This window comes from Podarcis gaigeae (assembly GCF_964106915.1).
Source record: "Podarcis gaigeae genome assembly, chromosome: 1".
Lineage (NCBI taxonomy): Eukaryota > Metazoa > Chordata > Lepidosauria > Squamata > Lacertidae > Podarcis > Podarcis gaigeae.
In genome coordinates, this window is record NC_139678.1 from 130736374 (window position 1) to 130762799 (window position 26426).

At 42.0% G+C, this 26426-nt stretch overlaps 2 protein-coding genes across 3 annotated transcripts in view; one reads left to right on the forward strand and one right to left on the reverse strand.

The window, feature by feature from the left end:
* ADAM23 (ADAM metallopeptidase domain 23) overlaps positions 1-22903 on the forward strand; it is a 77115-nt gene extending 54212 nt beyond the window's left edge. The window contains exons 25-27 of the mRNA XM_083707117.1: positions 9677-9767; positions 18156-19761; positions 20573-22903. Coding sequence (XP_083563243.1) covers positions 9677-9767; positions 18156-18201 — 137 coding nt within the window. The 3' untranslated portion in view covers positions 18202-19761; positions 20573-22903. The remainder of the gene's footprint in view (positions 1-9676; positions 9768-18155; positions 19762-20572) is intronic.
* Positions 1-26426, reverse strand: part of PLEKHM3 (pleckstrin homology domain containing M3) — a 798157-nt gene that overhangs the window by 174135 nt on the left and 597596 nt on the right. The window lies entirely within an intron of this gene.

The window sequence follows — 26426 nt, forward strand, 5'->3', positions numbered from 1 at the left end:
TATAGCCCAGAATAGAGAAGATACTGTTTTTTCAATGTATGGATATTTTTCCTGGGTTGTGTTGGTTCGTTGTTGTGAGTATTTTGAAAATCTGTATTAGTACTTGAAGTTGATTAACATATGGTAGATACACCACTGCATGCAGAATTTACAGTGCATGCACTTTATTATAACATTATCATTTTCTCTTAACGAAAGAAATAAATATTGGATCCTAGTGGTAATTCAGCATATTAAACTTTTAAAAGTTTTGTAAAATATTAAAGCAAAGTTTCCAGAGGAAGAAAGCTGGAAATAGTGCCTTGGTACCTCATTCAATTTGGGGAGTTGGCACCCCATGCTTACTGTAAATCTCTACACTGATCTTTTTCAAGGGCCTCCCAATACTGAGCCACAACATAGGAAGAAGAATAAGTTAAAGCTATCTCTTTGTCCATTCTTACCACCTTCCTAAATGGATGGTCCAACAATATAGAATGTGCAATCCCTAGGGATTCTGTTCTCTAGTGGGAGGGGCAGTTGCCATCTTCCAGTTTTATTCCTCCGTAGGATACCGTTGGCAGACTTTCAGTGAGCCATTCCTGCTATGAGGTGAGTCTTTCTTTCCTGATTCCTGTTTCTAAACCCTTTTAGAAATAATAATAATAAAAGAAATGGGTTGGGAAATGCTTTGGGAATGTGTAAGAAAGAAGGGCATTTGTAACTCGGAACACAAAATGAATCAAGATCCTAGATTCAGGTTAATCGAGACCTGATGGAGAGAGTGGAGGAGCCAGTCAGATTGAATGGGACCAATATGAGGAAGTGTGCTGTGCTGCATTAGGAAGAGAATTAAAACCAGGGTCCAAAGAAGAGACACGTGCTGTGTACATGGCAAAGAATTGTGCATACAAGCCAGGACTTTGATTCTCAATTTCACCGTAGCAGTTTTCAATGCTGAAGAGCAGTTTGAAAGGCAGCTTTTATCTTTGGCAGTGAGGTGTGCTAATACAGTGGTGCCTCGCAAGACAAAATTAATTCATTCCGCGAGTTTTTTCGTCTTGCAATTTTTTCGTCTTGCGAAGCACGGACTTTGGAAAAGCTTCAAAAATCACCAAAGTCTTCAAAAACCTCAAAAAAGGCTACCGCACCGCGTGCTATGAGTTGCTCCTCGAAGTGAATGCACGGTTTTAAGAAAAAGGAATCAAACTTGCAAGACAAAGGAAACAAACTTGCAAGACGTTTTCGTCTTGCGAAGCAAGCCCCTAGGGAAATCCGTCTTGCGAAGCAACTAAAAAAACGAAAAACCCTTTCGTCTTATGAGGCATTCGTCTTGCGAGGTACCACTGTACATAATTGGGCAGCAAAACTCTGTTTGCATATCCATACTTGCTTTCATACTTTTCTTGTATCCCAGTGAAAAAATTCCCGGTGATGGTCCATTATCTAAGGATCAAAATGCCCTAGATCTGAAAAGATAATCTGCTTTTGAGTTATACTCTGCAGCATTCCAGCATATGCCACTAATTTATTATTTTACTTCTTCATAGCCAACCAGTCACTTATTTAAAAGCATTCGTGAAACAAAAATATTTTCTGAAAGAAGTAGGTCAGAAACCATGCTTAAGGTTAAGGTGACATGGATTCTGTTATGAGAACCTTAAACCTGTTTAGCTGTATTTGGGACTTATGAATAGGTGAACATATAAAATTATCTTCTGAAATCAGAGTGCATTCGACATTCAGACAAAAATATCATACTCTTTCATTGCATAAGATTTTTCTCTGCTCTCCCTGTCTTTAAAATTGTGAGCATTCAGCAAAACCTAAACAAGATCTTCAAAGAAGTACTGTATCTGTTAAATGTTTAACCATGTAAATCAGGAAAAAACCAAATTTGTAGGGGTTTTTTTTTAGATTTGTCTTATAGATAGATTGTCTTATCAATTATAATACCATATATTTATGCATTTTTTAATTATTACAGATGTTATATAAACCAGTAAGTTATGTTAAGATAATTGATTAACTTCTGTTCCTGGTGCATAATTGCATTTCTGTCAGAACTTATCATCCATCAGTTGCTTTTTCATTTTCATTTCCAGGATCTAAAATCAGTGTCAGTTTCAGATATAGATAAATACACTTAACTCTGAAATATATAATCAGCCAGAAGGTCCCTAATGGATTATAATAAAAGTTAAACTATTTTCCTGAAAAAGCTAATTTTCAGTGGGCTATGGTAACAAATTTAACTGTGAAATCAGGATAATTTGCCAACATTTTGTAATCAGATATCCATATTTCCCAAATTCATCTAAGAATAGAGCTTCCATCTAAAACGCAATTTACATTCAAAAAATCTTTACCCTTCTAGTTGTTTCTGTAGTTGTCTCTAACCAAAACTACAAAATTAGGCATTAGAATGGAGGTCCCATGGTTTTTGTTCTAAATTGTAGTTCAAACACATCAAGCCCAACCCATTTGAACTTTAACATATGAGAGACAATGTTTTATTCTTTCATGGCATGGCTTCCTATCTCTGTGAATGAAATAATCAGTACAAGTAATGAGTCGCAGGGATAAAAACCAAATCATGAGTACTGATTGCATTTGTTTGTTTTTTAAAAGTCATGGTAGGTTTTTTTAAAAAACAAAATGTTATGTGTAAACACAATGCATAAATTGAAATATACCTTCTTTCATTTCAAAGCGTGATAAAGATAGAAGGAATTTATTTAAAAAAAAGAAATAAACAACATTCAGTATAATAGTTGGGACTCTTGAAGAAGAATAAAGGTCAAGAAAAATTATAGGGTGGTGTTCAAATAACATCCTTAAGGACATGTGCATGGTCAGTGGAAGTTTTGACCTACACTACATAATAAATGGTTTATGAACCTTTGGTCACTACTAAAAGATGATTGCATGCAACACAGAATTCAAAGCATTGCTGACCCTAAAAACTAGTAATACAGTTCTTTAATCCTGGCCCTACTTTTTCAAGAGTTCTTGTCCCCAAACAATTACCGTATTTTTCGCCCTATAGGACGCACTTTTCCCCCTCCGAAAATGAAGGGGAAATCTGGGTGCGTCCTATGGGGCGAATGCAGGCTTTCGCTGAAGCTTGGAGAGTGAGAGGGGTTGGTGCGCACTGACCCCTCTCGCTCTCCAGGCTTCAAGAAGACATCGGCAGCCTAGGCAGCCCTGCGGGAGTTCCCGCAGGGCTGTCTAGGCTGCGGATAGTAGCCTGCTTCCCGGAGCGTCGGGCGCACTGAAAGCAGAGCGCCCGGCACTTCGGGAACACATCCGCAGCATGGGGAGCCCTGCAGGAGTTCCCCGCAGGGCTCTGCACGCTGCGGATAGCAGCCCGCCGCCCTGCGCGCGGGGCACCCTGAAGCAGAGCACCCCTCGCGCCGGGCAGACATCGGCCAGCCCCACAAGCTCGGGGGACAGCAGGGAGGCGCAGCGCCGCCATCCTGCTGTTCCTCAACCTGGTTTGGTTTCCCCGACCTGCTTTTGGGGGGGAAATAAAGGAATTTTTCCCCCTTTATTTCCCCCCCCCCAAAAAAAACTAGGTGCGTCCTATGGGACGGAGCGTCCTATGGGACGAAAAATACGGTACATATTTGGGCGTTACGTAATAGACCAAAATGAAAAGAGAGAGTCATGCCACTAATCTTGGTGTGCTAAAGAAGTATGTTTTCTGGGTAGCTTGTAGGAAAGATAATAAATTTGATTTCATTTGTGCTGGATTCTGGAGACAGTAGAGAAAGGTAGAAAGCAGAGAAGGTAGAAAGCAACATCTATTAATTCCATTGTTTCCACTTGGAAATGTATTAAAAGTTAAAAATAAACTAGTGGTCTTTTTATTTGTCTCTAACACTTCCTTGCTGTTCCCTGCAATCATAAGTAGGCCTTATAATGAAAAATGACAACATAGAAACCTTTAGAGAAAGTGGTAGCCATGAAGTTTATATGATGCACAAGTTTGGTACATTGCTACTTGGAATGCTGTATTCCCATAAAATTGGTCAAGATGCTTCGTCTTGCATAACGAAACGTAAGGTGCAGTGAAGAATAATTCGGCCCATAGTAAGAGAGCGCAAGGAATTTTCAGGCGTGTTTCTAAAACACTCATAAATGTAAACGATGCATTTCTTGTGCTTTATTGGTCGGTATGCAGTATACCTGTGATGTTACAAAACAGTTTCGTCATTTGTGAAGGTTTAAAAATCGTGTCCCCTCTTAAAATGGAAAGGAGGGCATTGCCATAGAGCTTTAGTGGCCTTTGGCGATATGCATATCAGCCGTTCATTCGTTACAACAGGAGACCCATGCATTTACAGTCTATCCCCCTCTTCCCCAGAATCCTGGCCACTTTGTTCTCAGAGCAAGTAACCCTACATGCCAGACCGTGTTAAGGAAAGGGATGGCTGCCTTAATATATATAGAACATGAATGGTTTTCCTTTTTTCTTTTAATGACCAGTGTGTTGCAGTATATGGAGCTGAACGCCAGCTTGGGTGGGGGGGAGTAAGGAGAATACAGAACTCCAATGAGCCCTATGCCATTTCCATTCCCCCCGCATGTGGCTGCACCCATGGGGGTACGGATCACACCTATTACTTACAAAGCACTGCTCAGTTACAAAATAGAGGCAGCTTTTAAATAGGGGACGTGCATCACATTAGGCAAATATAATCTCTGATAATTCCGTAATTCTAAATGGCTGTAAAAATCAAATGGAAGAAAGTATTTTTTTATCATTTTGGGGTGCCATTTAAAATTCTTCTTTTCAGACATCTTCTGTGTACATGATGACTTGCTTTTTAAAAAGTGTTCCCTTTTCCCTCTATACAGTGAGCATGGCCACTAACAGACTTATAGGTGCAGTGGCAGGGACCATTCTGGCTCTGGGGGTGATTTTTGGAGGCACAGGGTGGGGAATAGAGTAAGCATATTTCTTAGTCTAAGAGTTTCATGTTTGGTGCCTAGTGTGGTGAGGTAACTGTACGCATCTGAGCCCTCTGTGTACTATCCCATTAGCTTTGTGTTCTGTGGTGACCGTATTTGTCATGTGATTTGGATGTCTGTGTCATGTGATATGCTCATGCAGTGTTTAACCCTCTCCTGTCTGGGACAATGTGGGGCATAAAACAATGTATGTGAATCTTATATAACGCAGTTCGATGTTTACATGTTTTCTATGCTCTAAATTATATAAAAAGATTTTTTTTTAAAAAAAAAAAAAACATTAGTCATTGCCAAATGCTTTCTAATAGACAACTTAGACTATTTGATAAAATTTGGTTTGTTGCCATTGGAATTAAGTGTAACAGCACGTAAACAATCCAAGTTGAATAATAAGAAAGTAGAACAATAGCCAGCTTTTAATAACTGTTGACTCTTCTTTCTTTAGGGTTTTTAGCAGTCCTAGACCAATAGTGTTCCATGTTCCATGTTATGTTCTGATTCAGTAGGGAAGCTCTGTACATGACAACGGGCTTCTGCACATTAAGCCAACAGATAAACAGATATTACTGCTGGATGTGCGACCTCATCTGTACCACAGTGCTCATCTGGCCTGGCTAGAGGTGTCTTTTGATGTTTATCCAAAGTCATCTGTTACACGTGTCTAAAGATGGATTGGGGCTTTAAAACTATGGATATTTGCTATATTATTTTGAGATAGATCAGTTTCGGTTATGAACACATTGATTGACATTTATGCCATCGATCCATGGGATTAGAAATAGACATGGGATAAAATCATTTGATATTCTTTGTGGAAATATATCACAGACCAGGTTTAACCTTTCACTGCAGTTCTTTCTTTTTGCTTCTTTTCATTTTTAACAGTGAGCAACTCACCTGCATTTTGCTGACTGTTCCCTTGAACATGATCTCTTTTTTTAATAGGGTCAACAAGTTATTTTGCTCCTGTAATTTCTATAATAATTTTAAAATGTATCTGCACACTCTGTGTATCAGCCTCAGGTTATATAACGGCAGGAAGTGACAAGGACACTGGTTTCGTATATCCACGATTTTCTATCATTTGTCTTACATTAATGACAGTAGAGTTTGTATTATTATTATTATTATTATTATTATTATTATTATTATTAAAAATTGAGTTCAGGAAGTTCATAGAAAGTAGGTTTCCCATCTGCTCCGCACTTCCCCCAAGAGGAAGGAGGCTGGTTTGAGGAGGAGAAGGAAACTTAACATTGCATGAATTTCCTTAACTGTGAATCCTACACATTGTCTACTCATTACCGAGCCCTGTTAATTTGAGCGGGACTCCCAGGTGGGCACCTATAAGATTTGCAACCACTGATTTATCAAAGCCCAGTTTGGGGCATTTCCCCCATCCTAGAAGTTCCCTCTGCCCTTCGTTCTGGAGGATATCCCCCCCAGCCTTGCTAACTAATGCAGCGAAGGGAGGCAACAGGAACTGTTACTCCTGTGTATTTAAATTAACTTACTTCAATACGCACATAGTTATTTCTGGTAATAACGATTATAACAATCTGAATTTTTCAAAGTCTTCTTTGATCTGGAAATTAAGCAAAAAGGCAGAGAAAGCAGGTAGAAAGAAACAAATTTTGCATGATAAAGGAACCCAAGCTCACCTCATTTCCACTGGCAACGCCTAGGAAGGCTGTGGAATTGCCTTTGGAGTGATAATCCAGGCTTAATCCAGACAAGACTGAGGGTGGGGAAGCTGGCTGATTTAGGAGGAGTGACGTCACTGGGACTGCACGCCTCCAAAGGACCAGCTTTGGGGGTTGGCTGTGGAAGTGCAGGTGAGGTCTATGGCTAGGAATGCCTTTTAGCAGCGTTACATTAGTTTGTGTGGGCAAAGGGTCCTTCGGATAACTCAATCCCAAGCACATCGAAGGCTTTAAAGATTTAAGACAGCATTTTGAGTCGGGTCTGAAAATGCACAGGTGACCAGTACAGCTGATACAGATGCTCCACTCATCTTCCTCTCATCAGCAACCAAACAGCAGCATTCAGTACCAGTTGAAGTTCAGACTGTCCTCAAGGCAGTACCATGCACATCACATTTCAGCCTTAACTGGTGACTGCTGCATAGATTAGCAAGGTCCAATCTCTCCAGAACAGTGTTGCTATGTGATCAGCATTGATTTCCTTATAGTCAAACTCCCATTCTTGGGTGGCAGAAGGTAATCTTCAGTTCTAGAGTCCACCACATGTTTTACGCCTGCAATTTTTGTCTGCTTAATAATTTCTGGGATGTGTGCATAGAGGTGCCCAGTGTATTTGTTTTATACAGTGTTTGCTTTCTTCTCTGTTTATTTGGCAAATATTTGTTTTTTGGCAACAAACGAGGTCTGCTTTTGTGTCAATAATCCTTGTATAGCTGCAGAATATCTGAAACACCCAACTCATAACAAAATACAGATGATAAAAACATAACCTTTGCTCTACTATCTTATTTTTATTTATTTATAATGAAGGTTACAAATCCTTCCAAGACGAATTTACAATTAGCATTAAAATAAATTCTTGAAAACCACAATAAACAATATCAACACATAAAGTCGGCAGCATCCTTTCCCACAGGGCAGTTGGTGACAGGTGGCCTTTTGGGTGATGGAGTAGAAGAGTCCAGATGGAGTAGGCTTATTGGCCCATTTGCTTGGTTGGGTCCTTCTCACAAGGCAGTTGGTGGGGTGGGAGAGAGACCATCTAGAGCAGGCTCCAGGAATCCCTCCCATGGGGCAACTGATGGTGGACGAGCCTGTGAGAAGGTGAGGAAGATATTTCACCTGGAGTGTTCTTTAATTTTTTCCCCCACCTGCCTTCCTGGAACTCACTCCAATGCAGCAAGGGTGAGTCTGGTGAAGTGATGGGGTTCTCTGCAGAGATTGCCTTTGGGCATGGTCCTTTTAGCAGGGGGAGATAAGGCAGCCAGCACTTGATCACGAGCAGGTAGAATGTCTCCTGCTGTATTTGCACAGATGGACAACTGGACGGTGTTGTTCTTACAGCATCGGTTATATTTTGTGGGGAAACTGATATCAAGCAGCTCACACACCCCGCCCCCCACTCCCTGTCCCTCAACAGGTAATAAAATCAGATGTTCCTGTGCTAACCCTCTATATCCAGGAGGGGAAGGGATCTAGGGATAAATTTCCTGCTCCTGGGCATTAGGACCAGGACTAAAGTAAAGTAAAAAAGCCAATGCAATTCTGGGCTGCATCAACAGGAGTATAGCATCTAGATCAAGGGAAGTAATAGTGCCACTGTATTCTGCTCTGGTCAGACCTCACCCGGAGTACTGTGTCCAGTTCTGGGCACCACAGTTCAAGAAGGACACTGACAAACTGGAACGTGTCCAGAGGAGGGCAACCAAAATGGTCAAAGGCCTGGAAACGATGCCTTATGAGGAACGGCTAAGGGAGCTGGGCATGTTTAGCCTGGAGAAGAGGAGGTTAAGGGGTGATATGATAGCCATGTTCAAATATATAAAAGGATGTCACATAGAGGAGGGAGAAAGGTTGTTTTCTGCTGCTCCAGAGAAGCGGACACGGAGCAATGGATCCAAACTACAAGAAAGAAGATTCCACCTAAACATTAGGAAGAACTTCCTGACAGTAAGAGCTGTTTGACAGTGGAATTTGCTGCCAAGGAGTGTGGTGGAGTCTCCTTCTTTGGAGGTCTTTAAGCAGAGGCTTGACAACCATATGTCAGGAGTGCTCTGATGGTGTTTCCTGCTTGGCAGGGGGTTGGAACTCGATGGCCCTTGTGGTCTCTTCCAACTCTATGATTCTATGATTCTATGGTTGCTTGCTCCACAAAATGATTTCAAGCAGGTGACAATATTCGGCTTCTCAGTGTTGCAAAGCCTACATTTTCTTTAAAATATTGGTGCTACTGTTTAAATGTGAATTTTTAGCAGCAGCATGCAAACAGCATATAGCAATATAATCAGAAAGTCATAAACCCTATGTAGATATGCTTTTTCTCCTTGTTCCCTGGGTTGTTATTAGGACCAGGTGTATTGAATCTAATCTCACAGCATAATGTTCTTTACAAAATTCATGTACTCTGATAAGCAGTGACATTCTCTCATCGATGCACCTGGAGAGTAAAGGGGTCGAAAAGAAAGAGCTCTTGGACCCATTAGTTGCCCCTGCTTGCTCCACTTCTGTGGTTGCTTCTTCTCCGAAAGTAATTCAAACACCGTTAGAGATTGGATATACTGTAAGCTTTTTAAAACAGTTGACTGTCTTATCAAAGCAAAAAACAGCAAAAACACCCTATGACTTCTAATATTTGAATGTTGCAGCATGGTTAGGTATCTGTAATAGTAATAAGTAATAAGTTTGGATACATTTGAACTGGAGTTGGGACTTTCAGTAACAGCAGATATTCCGGTAAGGAATTAATTTGGAAATGCAAACAGGGTGGTATCCAACTAAAACATACTTGGAATTGGCCCATTAAAATCAGTGGAATAAGTCCATTAATTTCAGTGGGTTTATTCTGTGTATTCATGTTTGAGCAAGAGAGATTAAATAAGTTTGGCCCTTTTTCACAATGTTTGTTTAAAGTAATTGAATAGCACACTTATTTAAAATTGCTTGATTACATTTCCCTTGATGTGAATTAATTAAGTGGTTGGTTCTTATGTCTTTCTTCCCATAATCCTTTGTCACAGGTCCTAGCGCCACCAATCTTATAATAGGCTCCATCGCTGGTGCCATCCTGGTAGCAGCTATTGTCCTTGGGGGGACAGGATGGGGCTTTAAGTAAGCAATGCCGCATGTCTTCTCTTCAGTGGCTATGGCATATCTCTCTTCTGCTTACATCACTAAATTTTGAGTTCCTGCTACAAGATCTCCGGTAATATTTTACTGTAATAAATCTGTGTTTAGTGAAAGGGCTAAAATATGCGTTAGAAAATCTCAAAGTTGTCACCAGGATGCAAAGTTGTCAAAATAGCAAAACCAGTAGATTAAGATTAATGGCCTCAATGAATGTGAGCCAAAATGCTGATTTAAAATGGGGAAAGTACAGCGGTACCTTGGTTTACGAACTTAATCCGTTCCGGAAGTCCGTTCTTAAACCAAAGCGTTCTTAAACCAAGGCGTGCTTTCCCATAGCAGCGGGGGACTCAATTTACAAATGGAAAACACTCAACAGGAAGCGGAATATGTTCTGCTTCCAAGACAAAGTTCACAAACCAAAACACCTACTTCCGGGTTTGCCGCATTCTTAATCCAAGTTGTTCATAAACTAAGCTGTTCTTAAACCAAGGTACCACTGTACTGTTTATCTCCTTGTCCTGTTACAAACACCTTATAGGAAGTTTCCCATTACGGTAGGACTTCTAGAGTCTAGATGTAGCTGCGCCTGAACATGCCCAGATATCCAGGAACTAGAATATAAAAATATACACCAGATTGACAAATTGTATGAATTTGACCTTCTCAGGGGATCTCTTCCAGTAGTAAAGCACTTTTCAGTGAGCTGCTTTAATCATGCAAAGTACAGCCCTTGAAGGTTGGTTTCTCATTACAGGTCTGCTGGCAGCCTGCCCTCTTCATTCACAGTAGGCATGGAATGATCAACCTAGCTGTCTGAACTGATTTTTAGAGCAAAATTAGAAAATATGGAGAATGCATGGCTGTTGTCCTGTAAGCAATAGTTGGTATCAATGCAGCACCTTGGCATGACCTTGTCTTTTGAAAGTTTCTTTGTCCTCTGTGCTTCTGCTTAGCTGCTGCTTACTAGCACAAGGGAATTTTCAGCACAGTGAAGCCATGTCGTGCATGTTATCTTGCTAGAAGTAACACAAAGCATTGGAGGGGAGGGAGGGAGATGGTCTGATGGGTTCTCAATAGGCATGCATTCTCCATCATGCTAGTTCTGCTGTTGAAGACGGTTGTTATATACAAATGCATTTAAAAGATGAAAAACCGCTTCGGGTAAGGGAAAGGTTGAGACCTAACTCCTTCTCTGCCAGTCTCTACTCAAACTATATATTCCCTTCTCCCCCCCATCCCCAACAGCTTCCCCCACTGTAAGGTTTTAAAATTTGCTAAGGCATTGAGATGACAAAAAATTAAGACATAGTAGTCAGTGCCTGGTGAGTAAGTTCGTTTATGGAAATTCGTTTGCAATCTCTGTTACTCTTTTGAGAAATCCCTTTTTCTCAGAGAGTTTACTTGGGAACCATCCCTTTCATTTATAAGATAGCAGCTAACATTAAGATGCTGTGAGATGTGAACCGCCCTATTGATGAAGGGCAGTATAATCAGTAAATAAATAAATATGTTCCACCAGTTGTAATTAGAAGTGAAGATTACTGTGACGCAATAGTCCAACAGCATAATAATAATAAAAACAACAACAACAAATTTTTGTTTATATCCCGCCCTCCCCAGCCGAAGCCGGGCTGAGGGCGGCTAACAACAGTAAAATAATACATCATTCTAAAATCATTCATTATAAAATTAATTCAAATCAAGCCACTGGCAACCATTGGGCTAGAGTTCTGTGAAGATTGCCAAAGGAGGGAGTCAGGCTGTGCCCTGGCCAAAGGCCTGATGGAACAGCTCTGTCTTGCAGGCCCTGTGGAAAGATGTCAAGTCCCGCAGGGCCCTAGTCTCTGGTGACAGAGCGTTCCACCAGATCGGGGCCAAGACCAAAAAAGCCCTGGCTCTGGTTGAGGCCAGCCTAACCTCCCTGTGGACCTCCAAGATATTTTTGTTTGAAGACTGTAAGGTCCTCCATGGGACATACCAGGAGAGGCGGTCCCGTAGGTACGAGGGTCCTAGGCCGTATAGGGCTTTCTTAAGGACACCAAGATGGCTTCCTCTATTGTAGTATTAGAAGCATCTTCTCTATCTCTTTGCACACCCTTCCTACCAGATGGCTCTTGCTGTCAGTATCTGACAGCACAGATCATCTGGGGAGAGAAGGAAACACTTGGATGTGTCTAAGTTCTCCCTTTCTGCATTGCAGGGCGTTGGACTGGATGTCCCTCAGGGTCCCTTCCACCTCTTCAATTCTATGATTCCACCTCCTCCTACCCTTCCCATTCAGTAGATGATCTGTACTATCTTTCACTATATATAGCATTGTAGTTTGGGGAAGGTTCTGTGAATGCAGCAGCTACAATTACTGTTGCTAGGATGGCCTAAGAGCCACATTCGTTGGCGGCCCAACCTTCTGCGGGGCTCGTGCCAGATTCCACACATACTCTTGCCTAAGCACACACATGCACACACACACACACACACACACACACACTGTTTATGATCTGCACAAAGCAGGTGTTATCACACTCTCCGCTCATCAAATGATCAATCTGATATTTGTGGAGTGGATGATTTGCATATCTTTCAAGGTGCTGGGCTCTGCCCACCCCAGTGCAGTGTCTACATAAAAATAATTATTTTGCCGCTGCCACCAAAATTGTGGAGTCTTGGTGGCAGAGCAGAAATAAATTGTTCAGAGGTTGGGTTAGGTCCCCAAACCTTATGCCATGCTTCATGCCATTCAAAACATTCACTCGAAGGTGTTAGTTTTATTGAGATGAACCCCATTAAATTAATAAACCACCCATTATCCATTCTGAACCACCTGTGATTTTTTATCATTCACAAATGCTCTCAATCTTTCAACGTAAATAGTCATAAAGAGTTACGCTAAGATGGTATTGCTTGAGCATTTATTTATCACATCGTTTTTTTACATACAGAATTATGACATAAATTCAGATCTGATCAATATTGCAGTTTACATACGGCGAGGAAATATAATGCTTACCTAAAACCAACATTCAGTTTTTGTAACTGATCAGTTATTGGAGCTCAGATCCATGAGGCAAATTACTTGCCTCTTAATGGAGTTCTAAGTTTTCCATGGAAGTTTGTGCATGCTGACACTCTGTATCATGGGATCACCATAGTAAAATCATAAGTCTTTGTTGTATGTGTTGAATATAGAAAATTGACACAAAACCCCATCAGTGAAGTACATATAAAAGATTCAAATTTTGACTTCAGGCACATATATTTCTATTTTAATAAAGAATGTGGGGGGGGGTTGTGTGTGTGTCAATGTACTTATTGGGTTATTAAACTTCATGACCTTTAATTTTACCACTGATATTCTAAAAGTGAATAAAGCAAAGTCTGTGTTTAAATGAAGGCTTGAGCCATACCAGCTCTCCCTCCCAATTTCATTATAAACTACATAATACTATATTGATCCTTTTGACTTTTGTCCATGCACACTTTAGTCATTCATCTGTAGCATATATTTCCCACTTAGATAATACTTTGCATCCTGTGTGTCATTCTAGTGTACAATATATATACAACGAAATAATTTGGTTCCCCGGTATGGACAATGGTTCTCTAGAAGTATCACAAGAGTTCTCTTATTAATTTAAAATGAAAGTATTTTATTCTGTAGCAGAACCTCAAATATTATGGCCTCGCCTAGCTCACAGCTTGAAGTGCATGTTTCTTTGGGGTAAAACTGAAAGAAGTATTCACTGTGTGGAAGAGGCCTAGCCCAGGTAGGCCTCCTTATATTTTGCTGCTTCATTGAATATGTGTGAGGGTTATTGTGGAGCCGAGAATGTTTATGATAATTTGGTAGGAATGGAAGAAAGAAAATTCACTGCAAAGCAGCGGGACACGGCTCTGGTTTCAAAGGTTTTGATGGTGTTGTTCACTGTGTTTCAGAGCTGTATCCAACACAGCAGGCACAGAACCATACATTTAGTTTATGAATACTCATTTTTCTGAACTTTATTTGGGTTTGGATCCCGATATGTGCAAGCAGAAGGCCACTCACTCCAGCAGAGCTTTCCTTGGCACCTTGTCTACATTGCAGCCCAGCATCTTCCGAAAAGCCACTTCTGATTATCTGAACAGGATGGGAGAGGGGGCATGGGGGCCTGGCAGAGGGAGGAGGCTGGTGAAATTCAAGAGGAGGCAAGGAGTGGCTTTTCAGGCGGCCCAGAGGACCCCATTGAGGACAAAAAGGGTAGGAAATGTCTGCTTAAGCAGTCTTCTGCTCATGCAGGTCCAGATAGAAACCATTTTGTATCCAGCCTTCAGATTTTAAAGTAATACTGTTCAGTTGAACAGTACAAATTTAGGTGTTCATATAAGAACTTTTTGATCTGTTTTCTCAACTGTGAAAGGTTTCATTTAAATAACCTTTCTGTTTAACATTTCTAGACACAACCAATTTTTCTGATAATTTCCTTCATGATTTTCCCAAACGTTTTGCCCTAAGCAGCCTTATAATAGAGAACAACACAAAGTTGATGATGTTGTATGGGTCCCCTGGGAATATAAGAAGAGCTTGCAGGACAAGCCCCCAGTTTCTATGTGTGCACCCATAAACGACTGAAATACGTGTGCATGGTTTTTACAATCCTTTTAATTAAAACAAACAAACTTGAATTCTTTGTAGCATAGATAGTTGGAGAGAATTGTACTGAGACGCTGTGCATGATGGAATATGTACATTATTCTTTTTTAGCAGTATCTTCTCTCTTGCGGTGTGATGTGGCAGGTACTTGTCAAAGTGTTTTTAGTGTACGTGTTAAGGCAGGAAAGGAATCAGTCTTGACCTCATGCAGGGTGAAGAAGCAGCACTGTGTTTTTGTAAGACTGGCAGTGTTGCTCGATTTCTGTCTCTGTAATATGTTGTGCAGAAGCTTGCCCTTTCCTTTCCTCTCTTTGTACCAGAGATGATCCAACTTCTTTGTTTGTGGGAGACTATATTCTGTTTTCCTGACTGTTGCCCAGGGGCTGGAAGCATTGACCTCAGTAGTGAGGCTAACTCCATCAGTAAGAATATAAGTGTGCAGGGAATGTAGGCAGGCACAGGTGTGGCCACACATTGAAAATCTAAATGATTGGTGTATCATTGAAGTGTGTCCCTCAGGAGCCACATGAATTTGCTTGAGTAGCAAAGTCTGCCCTGTGGACTGTTGGCAACCAGCTCTATCATCTCTTTAAATCATGAATGAGCAACCTCTGGCCCATAGGTATAGTTAAGGCCCACCCCAGGTCCCAGTTTGGCCTGTGAGTTTCCCCAAAGCCATACCCATCCACTCTGAACCTGGCATCACATGGGCAGCTACGATTGAACAGTTGCGAGCCTTAACGTCTGATCAGCTGATGGATCATGACAGCAAGCTGCTGTAGTGCAGCCGATGGAAAGCATAATAAACATTTGAGGGCTGATTGTGTACCAGCAGAATAATCCTGGGTGGTTTTAAAAGCTGCTGAAGGTGTGAAAACTCAGGTCACTCTAGTTTGCTTGCCATGATCTCACATCATGCAATTAAGCCATACATTTTGCAAATAAGGGAAGACCACAAGCCTTGTTTCATTGTTGGGCTGATATGCTACAGATACGGTACATCTCTTTTCTTCCAACAGACACAGCAAGTACTGTTTTCTAATGTTAGCCTTGTCAATATACAATAATTAAAGGATCCAGTATGAGGGAGGGCAGAGGAGATACATTCTTTATATTCTTCTCACTCGTTTCATTTTGTATGAAGATCTGCAGATTTTTTTTTTTTATATAATGGAGGGTAAAATGCTTAGTATTGCCAATGTACTATTTTACAAACAAAGATAAAGTGATGATGTGCATCCTAGGTTTTTTCTTTTTTTTTAAAAAAAAGAAGAATAAAGACATTTTTAATATTTTGAAAAGAGGAAAATATTTCCCGGTCGAAAAGACAGTTTCTGAGTCTGCAGGTACATTTCTTTCTTGTTTTGCAGTGCAGAAAATAGCTATATCCTTTCCCCACCCTCCTTTGCTTTCAGTTTTTAGAGGGACATGAGATAAGATGGATTCTACTTAGCGTTTTCTCTGGGGGAGGCAAGAATAGTAGCTTGGAAAGTATGGAAACCAACCTGAGGTCTGGAGATGTGATCTCATGTCTACAGCGTCACAACTTTTCATGATTTCTTAGAGGAAAAATAACATGCAAACTTTTATTACCAAGACGGTAGTTAGCTTATGATGTAGTCTTGTGCACGCTTACTTGGAAGAAAGTCCCATTGAAGTAAATGAGACTTGCTCTTGAGTAGACATGCAAAGGATTGTACTGTAAGTATTAGTACTGAGAGACGGAATCTGTCCTGACAGAGCATTTCTAGCTATGTAGTTTTCACGTCTATTGAGATCTGAGTTTTATAATCTGTCAGTTACATTTTGTATGTTGTAAACCAAAGCAAAAAGCCTTGCCCATAATTGCACTGTTCTGTTGCTCTTGAACCACATTGTTTTAGTACCTCTATCAACGCAAGGTTAATTGTATTATTGTGAAAAACTGACTTGGAATTCATATAATTTAAAATACAGGTTTTGGCATTGCTTTCAAACTTTCTCCATCATGAAAAGCATTGTGAGGTATAAAAACATTGTTAGCAAAGACAGTGTCTTTATTATTCACACTAAATTTCAGAGTTATCCATTACTCTGTCGCGGCTAGAACAGCGAGAGTCCTATGGTACCTTTAAACACAAACAGTGCAAACCCGTACGTGTCTGCATGTCTACTCATTGTAAGTCCCATTGAGTGCAATGGAGCTTACTCCAAGGTAAGTGAAAATAGGATTGTAAACTAACTGATTCATTATGAAAAACAAAATAAAAAAATTCCTTCCAGTAGCACCTTAAAGACCAACTAAGTTAGTTCTTGGTATGAGATTTCGTGTGCATGCACACGAAAGCTTATACCAAGAACTAACTTAGTTGGTCTTTAAGGTGCTACTGGAAGGAATTTTTTTATTTTGTTTTGACTATGGCAGACCAACACGGCTACCTATCTGTAACTGATTCATTATGGTTTAAGCTTTTGTGGATTAGATGCACAAAATGTTATTCTCAGTTATATATGCACGTAAATACAGTAAAAGAACATTCAGTGAAGCCAGTAGGCTGTGTGATACGAAATGCAACAGGTCTGCAGAGAATCATGGTCTATCCACAACAGCTGCCATTGGTGATACTTATCTTTTGGGCAATTTATGCTGGTATTCCAAGGTAGAAAAGTAAAATGAAAGCAAAAACCTGATCTCACTGCGTTAGAAATGTCAGAGCCACCATTGCTGAATGAGCAGTAGTGAGATTACTCCATTCTATGGGAATAGTGCAATCACTGTGGTTAATAGCACATATTTGGGGACATATTTCTGTGTACAAAAGGCAATGAAAAAGGGTTCTTATGCAATAATGTACTGATCTGAAAAGTGCATGTTTGAGTTAGTTACGTGGCACAAAAGCGAAGCCTGAAAATAACTGTCTTTTTGCCGTTATCCACAACTTACCACAATAAGCGCAACAACTGATGTTTAAATTCTATTCACTGCAGCCACCGTTGCAGGAGCATGCAGTGGAGGAGACCCAAGGCTTTATGTTCCTTGCCGTTAGGGAATCTGTGAAATCCTGCTCTATGTTTTACTGCATGACAATTTGGTGGCGGTAGTGGTACACATGCCCAGTGTTAAGACTAAATGCATGAGCCCCTTGCTTGATGCCCCACATAAAGCCAGATTATGGGGAGGTTGCATCCAGTTTTTGTGTTGCCTTGTAATGTCTTGCTGTTTATTTATATACAGTACTGGTATAATAGGAGAATGGACGTTTCTACAAAAAGTTTTGTTTGCTAACAACAGCAGCAAAATTGCAGTGGCGCAACTAACACGTTCTGGTGTCCATTCTTCTTCACAAGCAGTTTCTTGGCATCTGCTGCTGGAGACTGGAAGTATTTTGTTCCCTATTGTAGTAAAGGCTCACACAGGGGACCCACAAATTGTTTTATATTTTGGCTTCATTGAAGCCTTTCAGAACAGCGACTTTTGGCAGCAATAAATAAATAAATCTATGGCATATCAGTGATATTACAGAAAAGGGGGTGAATACAGCTTCATATTCTGTAGAATCCTTAAGAACTGGTATCAGAATTGAGCTTTAAAGCCCATCCTAATATGAAACGGGTTTATTTCCAGTTTACACCTCAAGCGTCTTAGTGTGAGCCCTTACTACATAGTGTGATGATGAAAACATGACCTTGTTTTCAATTATGCCTAACTGACATATTTCTTGTTTCCCTGTCTTACTATTTGTCTCCTCTTTAACTGGAAGAAATGTCAAAAAGAGAAGATACGATCCAAGTCAGCAGGGTATCTAAGGAACTCATTGGAAGAGCTTTTCTGTGCATGACTGGATTCCAGATGTGGTGGCTTTTTGTAGTAGCTGCACAGAAAGTACATCACTGCAGAAGAAAATTAAGACGAGCGATTTACTACAAATGGCAAGTGGAGATACTTATGAAAGGGCTGAAGGAAAACTTGTCCTTTTCGGAGATTCAAATTTAAAGACTCCCTCCACTCATTTTTCCTTTTTTAAGGTGATAAGAAACGGGACAGATGTTATAAATGAACTATTTTGGCCGAACTTTTTTAAATACAAAGAACAGAGCAAACAAATCAAGTGCAATAAGTGAACTGTTTCGAAACAGTCAAATAGGTAAAAAGTTTCATAACTGATAACTTGAGTTCGCATGACCTTTTAATATTAACGACAGACTCCAGTGGCATGATAAGCTAACTTTTGAAATGGTAAACTGCATGGCATATATACAGCAAACGAGCTAACAAGCTGACCCCAAGCCAAGTCTGCATACCAAGAAAACAAACCAAAACATAGAAATGCTGATTCTGGGTACTTAGGAAATCACGTTCCACCAAGATACACTATTCTCCAAGTTGTACAACCCCTTCCTAATATATATTCCTCATTCATCTCAATTTTATTTTGGGGGCAACCTTATTTATGGTCCTGCAGGTCTTGTATAGTTTTCAATATAAAAATGAGCAATTTTTGCCATGCCATTCTCAGATAATGACACATTTTCCTAAGGGTTTTGTTCTGTATGTGAGTCTATCTTCTCGGATTGTAAAGCTTTCTTAAAACATTGCTCCCCTTTTAAGTTTTTGTAGCATGTTGTATAGCGGGGGTTCTGGGCTTGCTCTAAAAGGCATATCGCATGCAGACACAGGGAGTTCTAGCAGAAAACAGGCGTGCTTTTTAAATTTGTATGCTTGAAACCAAAAAACAAAAACACCCACCCATCCAAAACCTATTAATATGTATAAAGTGCATATGTATGCAATGAATCTTTTCAAATGCATTATTTGCTGTCATGCAGATATTTTGTATATAGTGTAAGAAGTCAACACCCTCTCAAATCAATCACAGAAGTGCCAAGCTTATAACTCTTTTAATTTTACCATCTGTTTTCCTTTCTCTATCTCACATTATACGAAAGGAAAAGAAGCCTAAATAAGCCTTAAATACCCATAAAAATATTGAGAGCTTTTAACAGGTTAAGGCTTTCCCATGTATTGTTTTATAGTCCCCAGCACCACCTCACCTCCCAGGTCCACATCCGTTGATAAAAGTGATCCCAATAGCCATGTCTCTTTGAGTTTACCTACGTAGTATGTATCTTTCAAGTCACAGCCTCGAATGTTACTTCCTAGACTATTTGTTGTTACTGTCATGGCTCAGCTCCCTTTGGCCAAATAAGGAAGGTATCATTGTATATGTTCAGGTAGCACTTCTCCATGCTTAAGCAAGGGGGGGGCTTAGGTGTGCATTATTCTCCCTCCCCTGGCCCACAAGCCTCTGAGCACTGCTATCAGGTGTAATCACAGATGCGAAGAGCAGCAATGGCCAGTGGCATAGCGTGGGGGGGCAGGGGGGGCGGCCGCACCGGGCGCAACATTTGGGGGGGGCGCTCGCACTCGCAGCTCTCTGCCCCTACCTGGCTCACTCACTCTCTCTCACTGCAGTGCTGGCTGTGCGAATCCGATCCGAGTCGCTGGGTCACCGCCCACTGTGGAGGGGGTGGGTGCCAGGCGTGCGGAGCAGAGAGAGAGCGAGGGAGGGACTATCTGGGGGAGAGACAGTGCAGCGGCCGCCCAGCGCAGCGCTGAGCACGGGAGAGAACCACACCCGACCAGCCCAGGCAGCAGCAAGAAGAAGCTGGCAGCAGCGGCAGGTTAGGGGTTAGGGGCACAAATTACTTGCCTTGCCCCGGGTTAAAGGTAAAGGTAAAGGTACCCCTGCCCGTACGGGCCAGTCTTGACAGACTCTGGGGTTGTGCGCCCATCTCACTCAAGAGGCCAGGGGCCAGCGCTGTCCGGAGACACTTCCGGGTCACGTGGCCAGCGTGACATCGCTGCATCTGGCGAGCCAGAGCCGCACACGGAAACGCCGTTTACCTTCCCGCTGGTAAGCGGTCCCTATTTATCTACTTGCACCCGAGGGTGCTTTCGAACTGCTAGGTTGGCAGGCGCTGGGACCGAGCAGCGGGAGCGCACCCCGCCGCAGGGATTCGAACCGCCGACCTTTCGATCGGCAAGTCCTAGGCGCTGAGGCTTTAACCCACAGCGCCACCTGCGTCCCCTGCCCCAGGTTAGGGGGCGCAAATTACTTGCCTTGCCCCGGGTGCTGACAACCCACGCTACGCCGCTGGCATTGGCACCTGCCATTAGCATGCAACAGTAAGTTGCATTGTGAATAAGGCTGGCTGGGCTACACCTCTGCACGGTGCTTGTGAAAAGGCTTTATGCCGAAGTCCAGATCAACGTCCTGCTGCACTGCTGCTGCAAAAACGCTTGCCAGTTTTCCACGCCTTTAGTGGCAAGTCATTCTGCATTCAGCCAGCTATGGCTTTCAAGATGGCAAGTATCTCGTAACCCGATTCCTACTGCATCAGATGGATATGCTTAGAAAGTACTGTACATGCTTGGTCTGGTTCTCATTTATGTCAGCTACTTTTTGATTACAATTGACCTTTGGTTTGTACTCCAAAAGCTTTTGTTCTGGTTACAAGTATTCAGCGTATTCAGGTATCCTAGTATAATTCAGCTGCTCCGGTAAAAATGACCTCCAGTGTATATTGGTGTAAACATTTTGCCCTTTTAAAATTATTTCCCCCATTGCATAATTTGGAACGGTCTTTAAAATGAAGCAGACTGTGATACTTCTAAATTGACATTGAGTTAGATTTTGAATTTAACTGTAGGCATTAAGTTAATGAAGTAATGGGAGGGGAGAGATTCTTTTCATTCCTCAAGATGCAGGAGCAGTTGTAGATTATCACAGTGGCCCTCACCCTATAATCCTATAACGTTTTATGGGCAAGTCACAGCGGTTTAGTGGGTGACAGTTTTCAGAGTTATATACCTGATTAAAATGTGCTAAAGATGCAGTGGGAAGGCGGTGTTACTGGAATGCATATTGATATATAGCATTCACAATGCTCTAATAAAGGCAGTCTTGCAGGCTGTGTATCTTACTTCCCTTCTTAGATCTGAGTCTCTAAAAGCAAACTATTACCTGGGTCACACTTAGTGGTAAGGCAAACCATAGCTTAGTGCAAATGCGCTCGTTTCCAGAGAAGAGCTGAAGGCTGCATTGCACCTATTGGGGTCTTGCTACTGATCTGTGCTAAGCCGTGGTTTGGCTCAGATGACCTGCTAAGCCAAACCATGGTTTAACTCACTGCAACAAGAGGACCGGAGCAGGAGCGCGTGGCTGCAGTCTCTGGAAGCCTTCATACTTGGGTTGAGCCATAGTTTGGCTTAGCGTTACACGCAAACTGAGCCAGTGTGTTCCCTTTCAGGTCTTCCCACTTGCAGCATGATATCAATCAGCAGAGCTATCTTGCTTCATGTCACTTTGCTTTTGACCATATCTGGGATAAGGGTATCGAAACTGGTGCTGGGGTCTCCTCCTTGGTTCTGTTCTGGGAGCGACGTGGTAACCACAGTAGACAACGCCATTCAATATGGTTCTAAAAATCAGATTGTTGTATTTTTTAAAAAATCTTGAAGTGATTCAAAAAAAAAAAAAACATTGTAAATGTGCGATGTGATGTTTTTAATCAGACCACACTGGTCCCCAATTATGTATATATGGTAAGAGTTGGTGTAACTTTTTGTTACACTGGCAGTTTCATAAGAAATATTATTTCTTGTCTAAATTTCTCCTCTGCTGTTCTGTTATGTGTATGTGTGTTTAAAATACACAAATTTTATGTATAGAATGTAAATGACCACGCAACCACATAGCTCACAGAAGTGGATTGTAATGTTTTCTGTGGTACTAGAGTTATATAATCAAACCTGTTAAGGTAGGTACTTACTTTTTTAGAAATTTCATTTACCACATTTTTAAGAGAACATATGTTGCCTATGTTACTTGCCTTTTTTTTTTTTTTTACCACAACCAGTGTCATTTTAATGGTGTTTTGACAGAATAAATGTTAAGTTACCATTTCATCCACTATTCTTCTGTTCCATAAAAAGGATTCATCCTGACAGGAAAATGTATGGAAATTTTATATAGCTTATGTTGATATGCTGCATGATCCCACTGAACTGAGCAAATTCTCTACAAGGGGAAAGCTCCACTACGCAAATTGAAAATATATATATATACATATATAAATATTCTAGGTGCATGTTATAATAAATTACATAGAACTGGAGTTTTACAAAGTTTTCTTTACTATGCAATGATAGGTATTGCACAAACTTAAAATTCAAAGACAAATGTCTGAGGAACTTTACAAAAGAATACTTGAATTTATTTTTGATCTAAGAAGCTTTCAGTCATATTTTATATTCATTGTTGCTTCCACTATTAATCTTCCTTTAAAATTGTTTGTAATTCTTTTTAAAATGCACAATATGACAAACCAGTTTTTGTTTGAAGTTAATACTCATTCATACCTTGTTGGCTGCTGATGAATGGAAATTCAGTTGTCATTGTTCTGCATATTAGTTAAATGAGTATTAAAGACTTCATGAACATGGAAAGTTACAACTTCTATATCTTTCTTCCTTAAATTAAATTTCTATGTTCCACATCCAAAACGTGTTGCAGTTAAAAGATCGGATAGTACTTAACACTGGAGGCAACCGTTAATCAAAACAGTTTATATATTCACTCACGGGAACGCTGTCATAAATCTCTCCCATTGGTAAAACTGTAATATTGAGTTGATTTCTATCAGACATCAAAAATAAGAGTACGACTGTAGCTTAGCATTACTCGTACCTCTGCAGGGTCATTTCACACATTGCAGAAAAGATGGTCACTGCGTTTCTCATTCCATATTTCTTGTGACATTTGGAGCACATTCACATGTCTGGAAACACATAGTGCCCATGGAACTGCAAACAGCCAAGGCTCCCAGGAAAAAGTTGGATGTGTGGTTTTTTTGAGAGACGGAAATTCCACTGAAAAATAATAGTGATCCATATGCTCAAGCTGCAGTGGTAAGAAGCAGCCTTAATGGTCTGACCCTGTTATTCGATGGATTAGAAGCATAATGTACACCAAGGAGGGAGGAGGGCAAACCAGAGGCTGCTTGAGTCCACACCAGCCCTGGTGCAATTTAGCTAAACATCCTGTAACGGTTCTAGGGGTTGCTCGTGTGTAAGTTGCCGCCACTCCTGGCTAGGTTGCCTGGTTGAACCCTTTCTGTCTGGACAGCCTCTCACCCGTAGCTGTCTCAATCGCTGGCAGAATCCGTCAGTGGGCGTTTCTTGAACCTCTTCCAGCAAAGAAGTTCTTTGACGCCAAGTCTCCTCCTACTCTCCCTGCGGGGAAGTCTTCTGCGCAGGGAGGGTGTGGGCAGCGGAGGACCCGTGCTCTCCCCGCTGGTCTCTGGCGAGGAGTCCTGGAGCCTCCTCTCCGCTTCCCCCATCTGCCCCCCTTCTCCACTGGTGTTACGCTGATTTCCTTCCCCAGCAGATGGGCTGCCTCTCTCCCTACTGGGACCCTCTCCGGCATCCCTCTGGAGCCTTCCCTCCGCCTCTGGCTCCGATGGCAGTTTCCTGACACATCCCAATCACTCCAATCTGATCTAGCGTTTCCTGAGCACTTGGTGATCACCATTAGTACTCTGGAAACAATAGAAAGTTGGAGTCCACGTTGTTGGCAGCGGTTGCCAACTGCTCAGGAATCATCAGAGTGGGAAACAGGAAAGATCTTGAAGAAGGGCATTCCCAGTGACTTCGCTGACTCCATTGGGGAAGGGAAGGGGGCAAGGGAAGCCCGTCATATTGTATCAGCTGCAGGGGATAGTGTACCAGGATAGGATGCCCTCCCCATAATCCCTTCTGAAGAGTGGGTTCTCTGTGGGGGATGCAGGTGGCACTGTGATCTAAACCACTGAGCCTCTTGGGCTTGCCGATCGGAAGGTCGGCGGTGCGAATCCCCATGACAGGGTGAGCTCCCGTTGCCTGTCTCAGCTCCTGCCAACCTAGCAGTTTGAATACACGAGCTGCAAGTAGATAAATAGGTACCGCTCCAGCGGGAAGGTAAACGGCGTTTCCATGCGCTGCTCTGGTTCGCCAGAAGCGGCTTAGTCCGGCTGGCCACATGACCTGGAAAGCTGTCTGTGGATGAATGTCGGCTCCCTTGGCCTGAAAGTGAGATGAGTGCTGCAACCCTATAGTTGCTTTTGACTAGACTTAACCGTCTAGGGGTCCTTTACCTTTTACCTGCAATCACCCATACCAAAATAAGGGGCATCTACAACCACAACACCTCTGTTGGGATACAAAAGAGAGCCTTTAAGCAGAAATGGCTATGCTAGACACAAGCTTGCCCATTACAGTATTACTACTACTCGGCCAATACTACTATTCAACCAGGGGTAGCCAACCTTTTTATACCTACTGTCCACTAATGCATCTTTCTTGATGGTAAAATTTCCTTACTGCCCACCAGTGCTCAATGGAAGGAGGATTCAGCTTGTGCCGTAAAAACCCCTACCGCCCACCTAGAATCCTGAAACACCCACTAGTGGGCAGTAGGGACGAGGTTGACAACCCCTGTATTCAACCAAAATAAAACCATTACTGTTTTGTAATACACACTATTAACACAAGAACTATGCCCTATATCCAGGCATCCCCAACCTGCGGCCCTCCAGATGTTTTGGCCTACAACTCCCGTGATCCCTAGCTAACAGGACCAGTGGTCAGGGATGATGGGAATTGTAGTCCAAAACATCTGGAGGGCCGAAGGTTGGGGATGCCTGCCTTATCGCGCGCTCTCGCACATACACATCCATTTTGCTGAACCATTAGAAGAGGTCTATAAAGCTGCAGGTGGCTGTCGAAGTTTAAAAAGATGTTATGTAAAGTAACTACTATAGATAAAAGAGTCATAGAGATGAGCATATTGGTATGAGTCAATAGGATACACATAAGGAGACAACTCTACCTCTCTTTCAAATCAGAACCAGTGAAGGCGGCGAAGGTCCTACATGAGTGTCTGGAGGTGGTTGGAGGATGGATGGCGGCTAACAGATTGAGGTTGAATCCTGACAAGACAGAAGTACTGTTTTGGGGGACAGGAGGCAGGCAGGTGTGGAGGACTCCCTGGTCCTGAATGGGGTAACTGTGTCCCTGAAGGACCAGGTGCGCAGCCTGGGAGTCATTTTGGGCTTACAGCTGAACATGGAGCCGCAGGTCAATTCTGTGTCCAGGGCAGCTCTCTACCAGTTCCATCTGGTACACAGGCTGAGACCCTCCCTGCCCACAGACTGTCTCGCCAGAGTGGTGCATGCTCTAGTTATTTCCCGCTTGGACTACTGCAATGCGCTCTATGTGGGGCTCCCTTTGAAGGTGACCCGGAAACTACAACTAATCCAGAATGTGGCAGCTAGACTGGTGACTGGGAGCGGCCACCGAGACCATATAACACCGGTCTTGAAAGACCTACATTGGCTCCCAGTACGTTTCCGAGCACAATTCAAAGTGTTGGTGTTGACCTTTAAAGCCCTAAACAGCCTCGGCCCAGTATACCTGAAGGAGCATCTCCACCCCAATCATTCTGCCCAGACACTGAGGTCCAGCGCCGAGGGCCTTCTGGCGGTTCCCTCATTGCAAGAAGCAAAGCTACAGGGAACCAGGCAGAGGGCCTTCTCGGTAGTGGCACCCGCCCTCCCACCAGATGTCAAAGAGAAAAACAACTATCTGACTTTTAGAAGACATCTGAAGGCAGCCCTGGTCAGGGAAGCTTTTAATGTTTAATAGGTTTTTGTATTTTAATATTCTGTTGGAAGCCGCCCAGAGTGGCTGGGGAAACCCAGCCAGATGGGCAGGGTATAAATCATCATCATCATCATCATCATCATCATCATTATCATTATTATTCCTGAAAGAATTAGCCATGAAATGTTGCAGATAATACCAACAGAGAGACTTCTGCTTTGGAGAATAAAAAGGAAGATATGCTGAGAACTGGTTCCCTTTCCTGGAAATCTTCTCTGTGGCCACGTAGAACACAAGATTCTAAAATGTTATCAAGACCACATGCAACAGG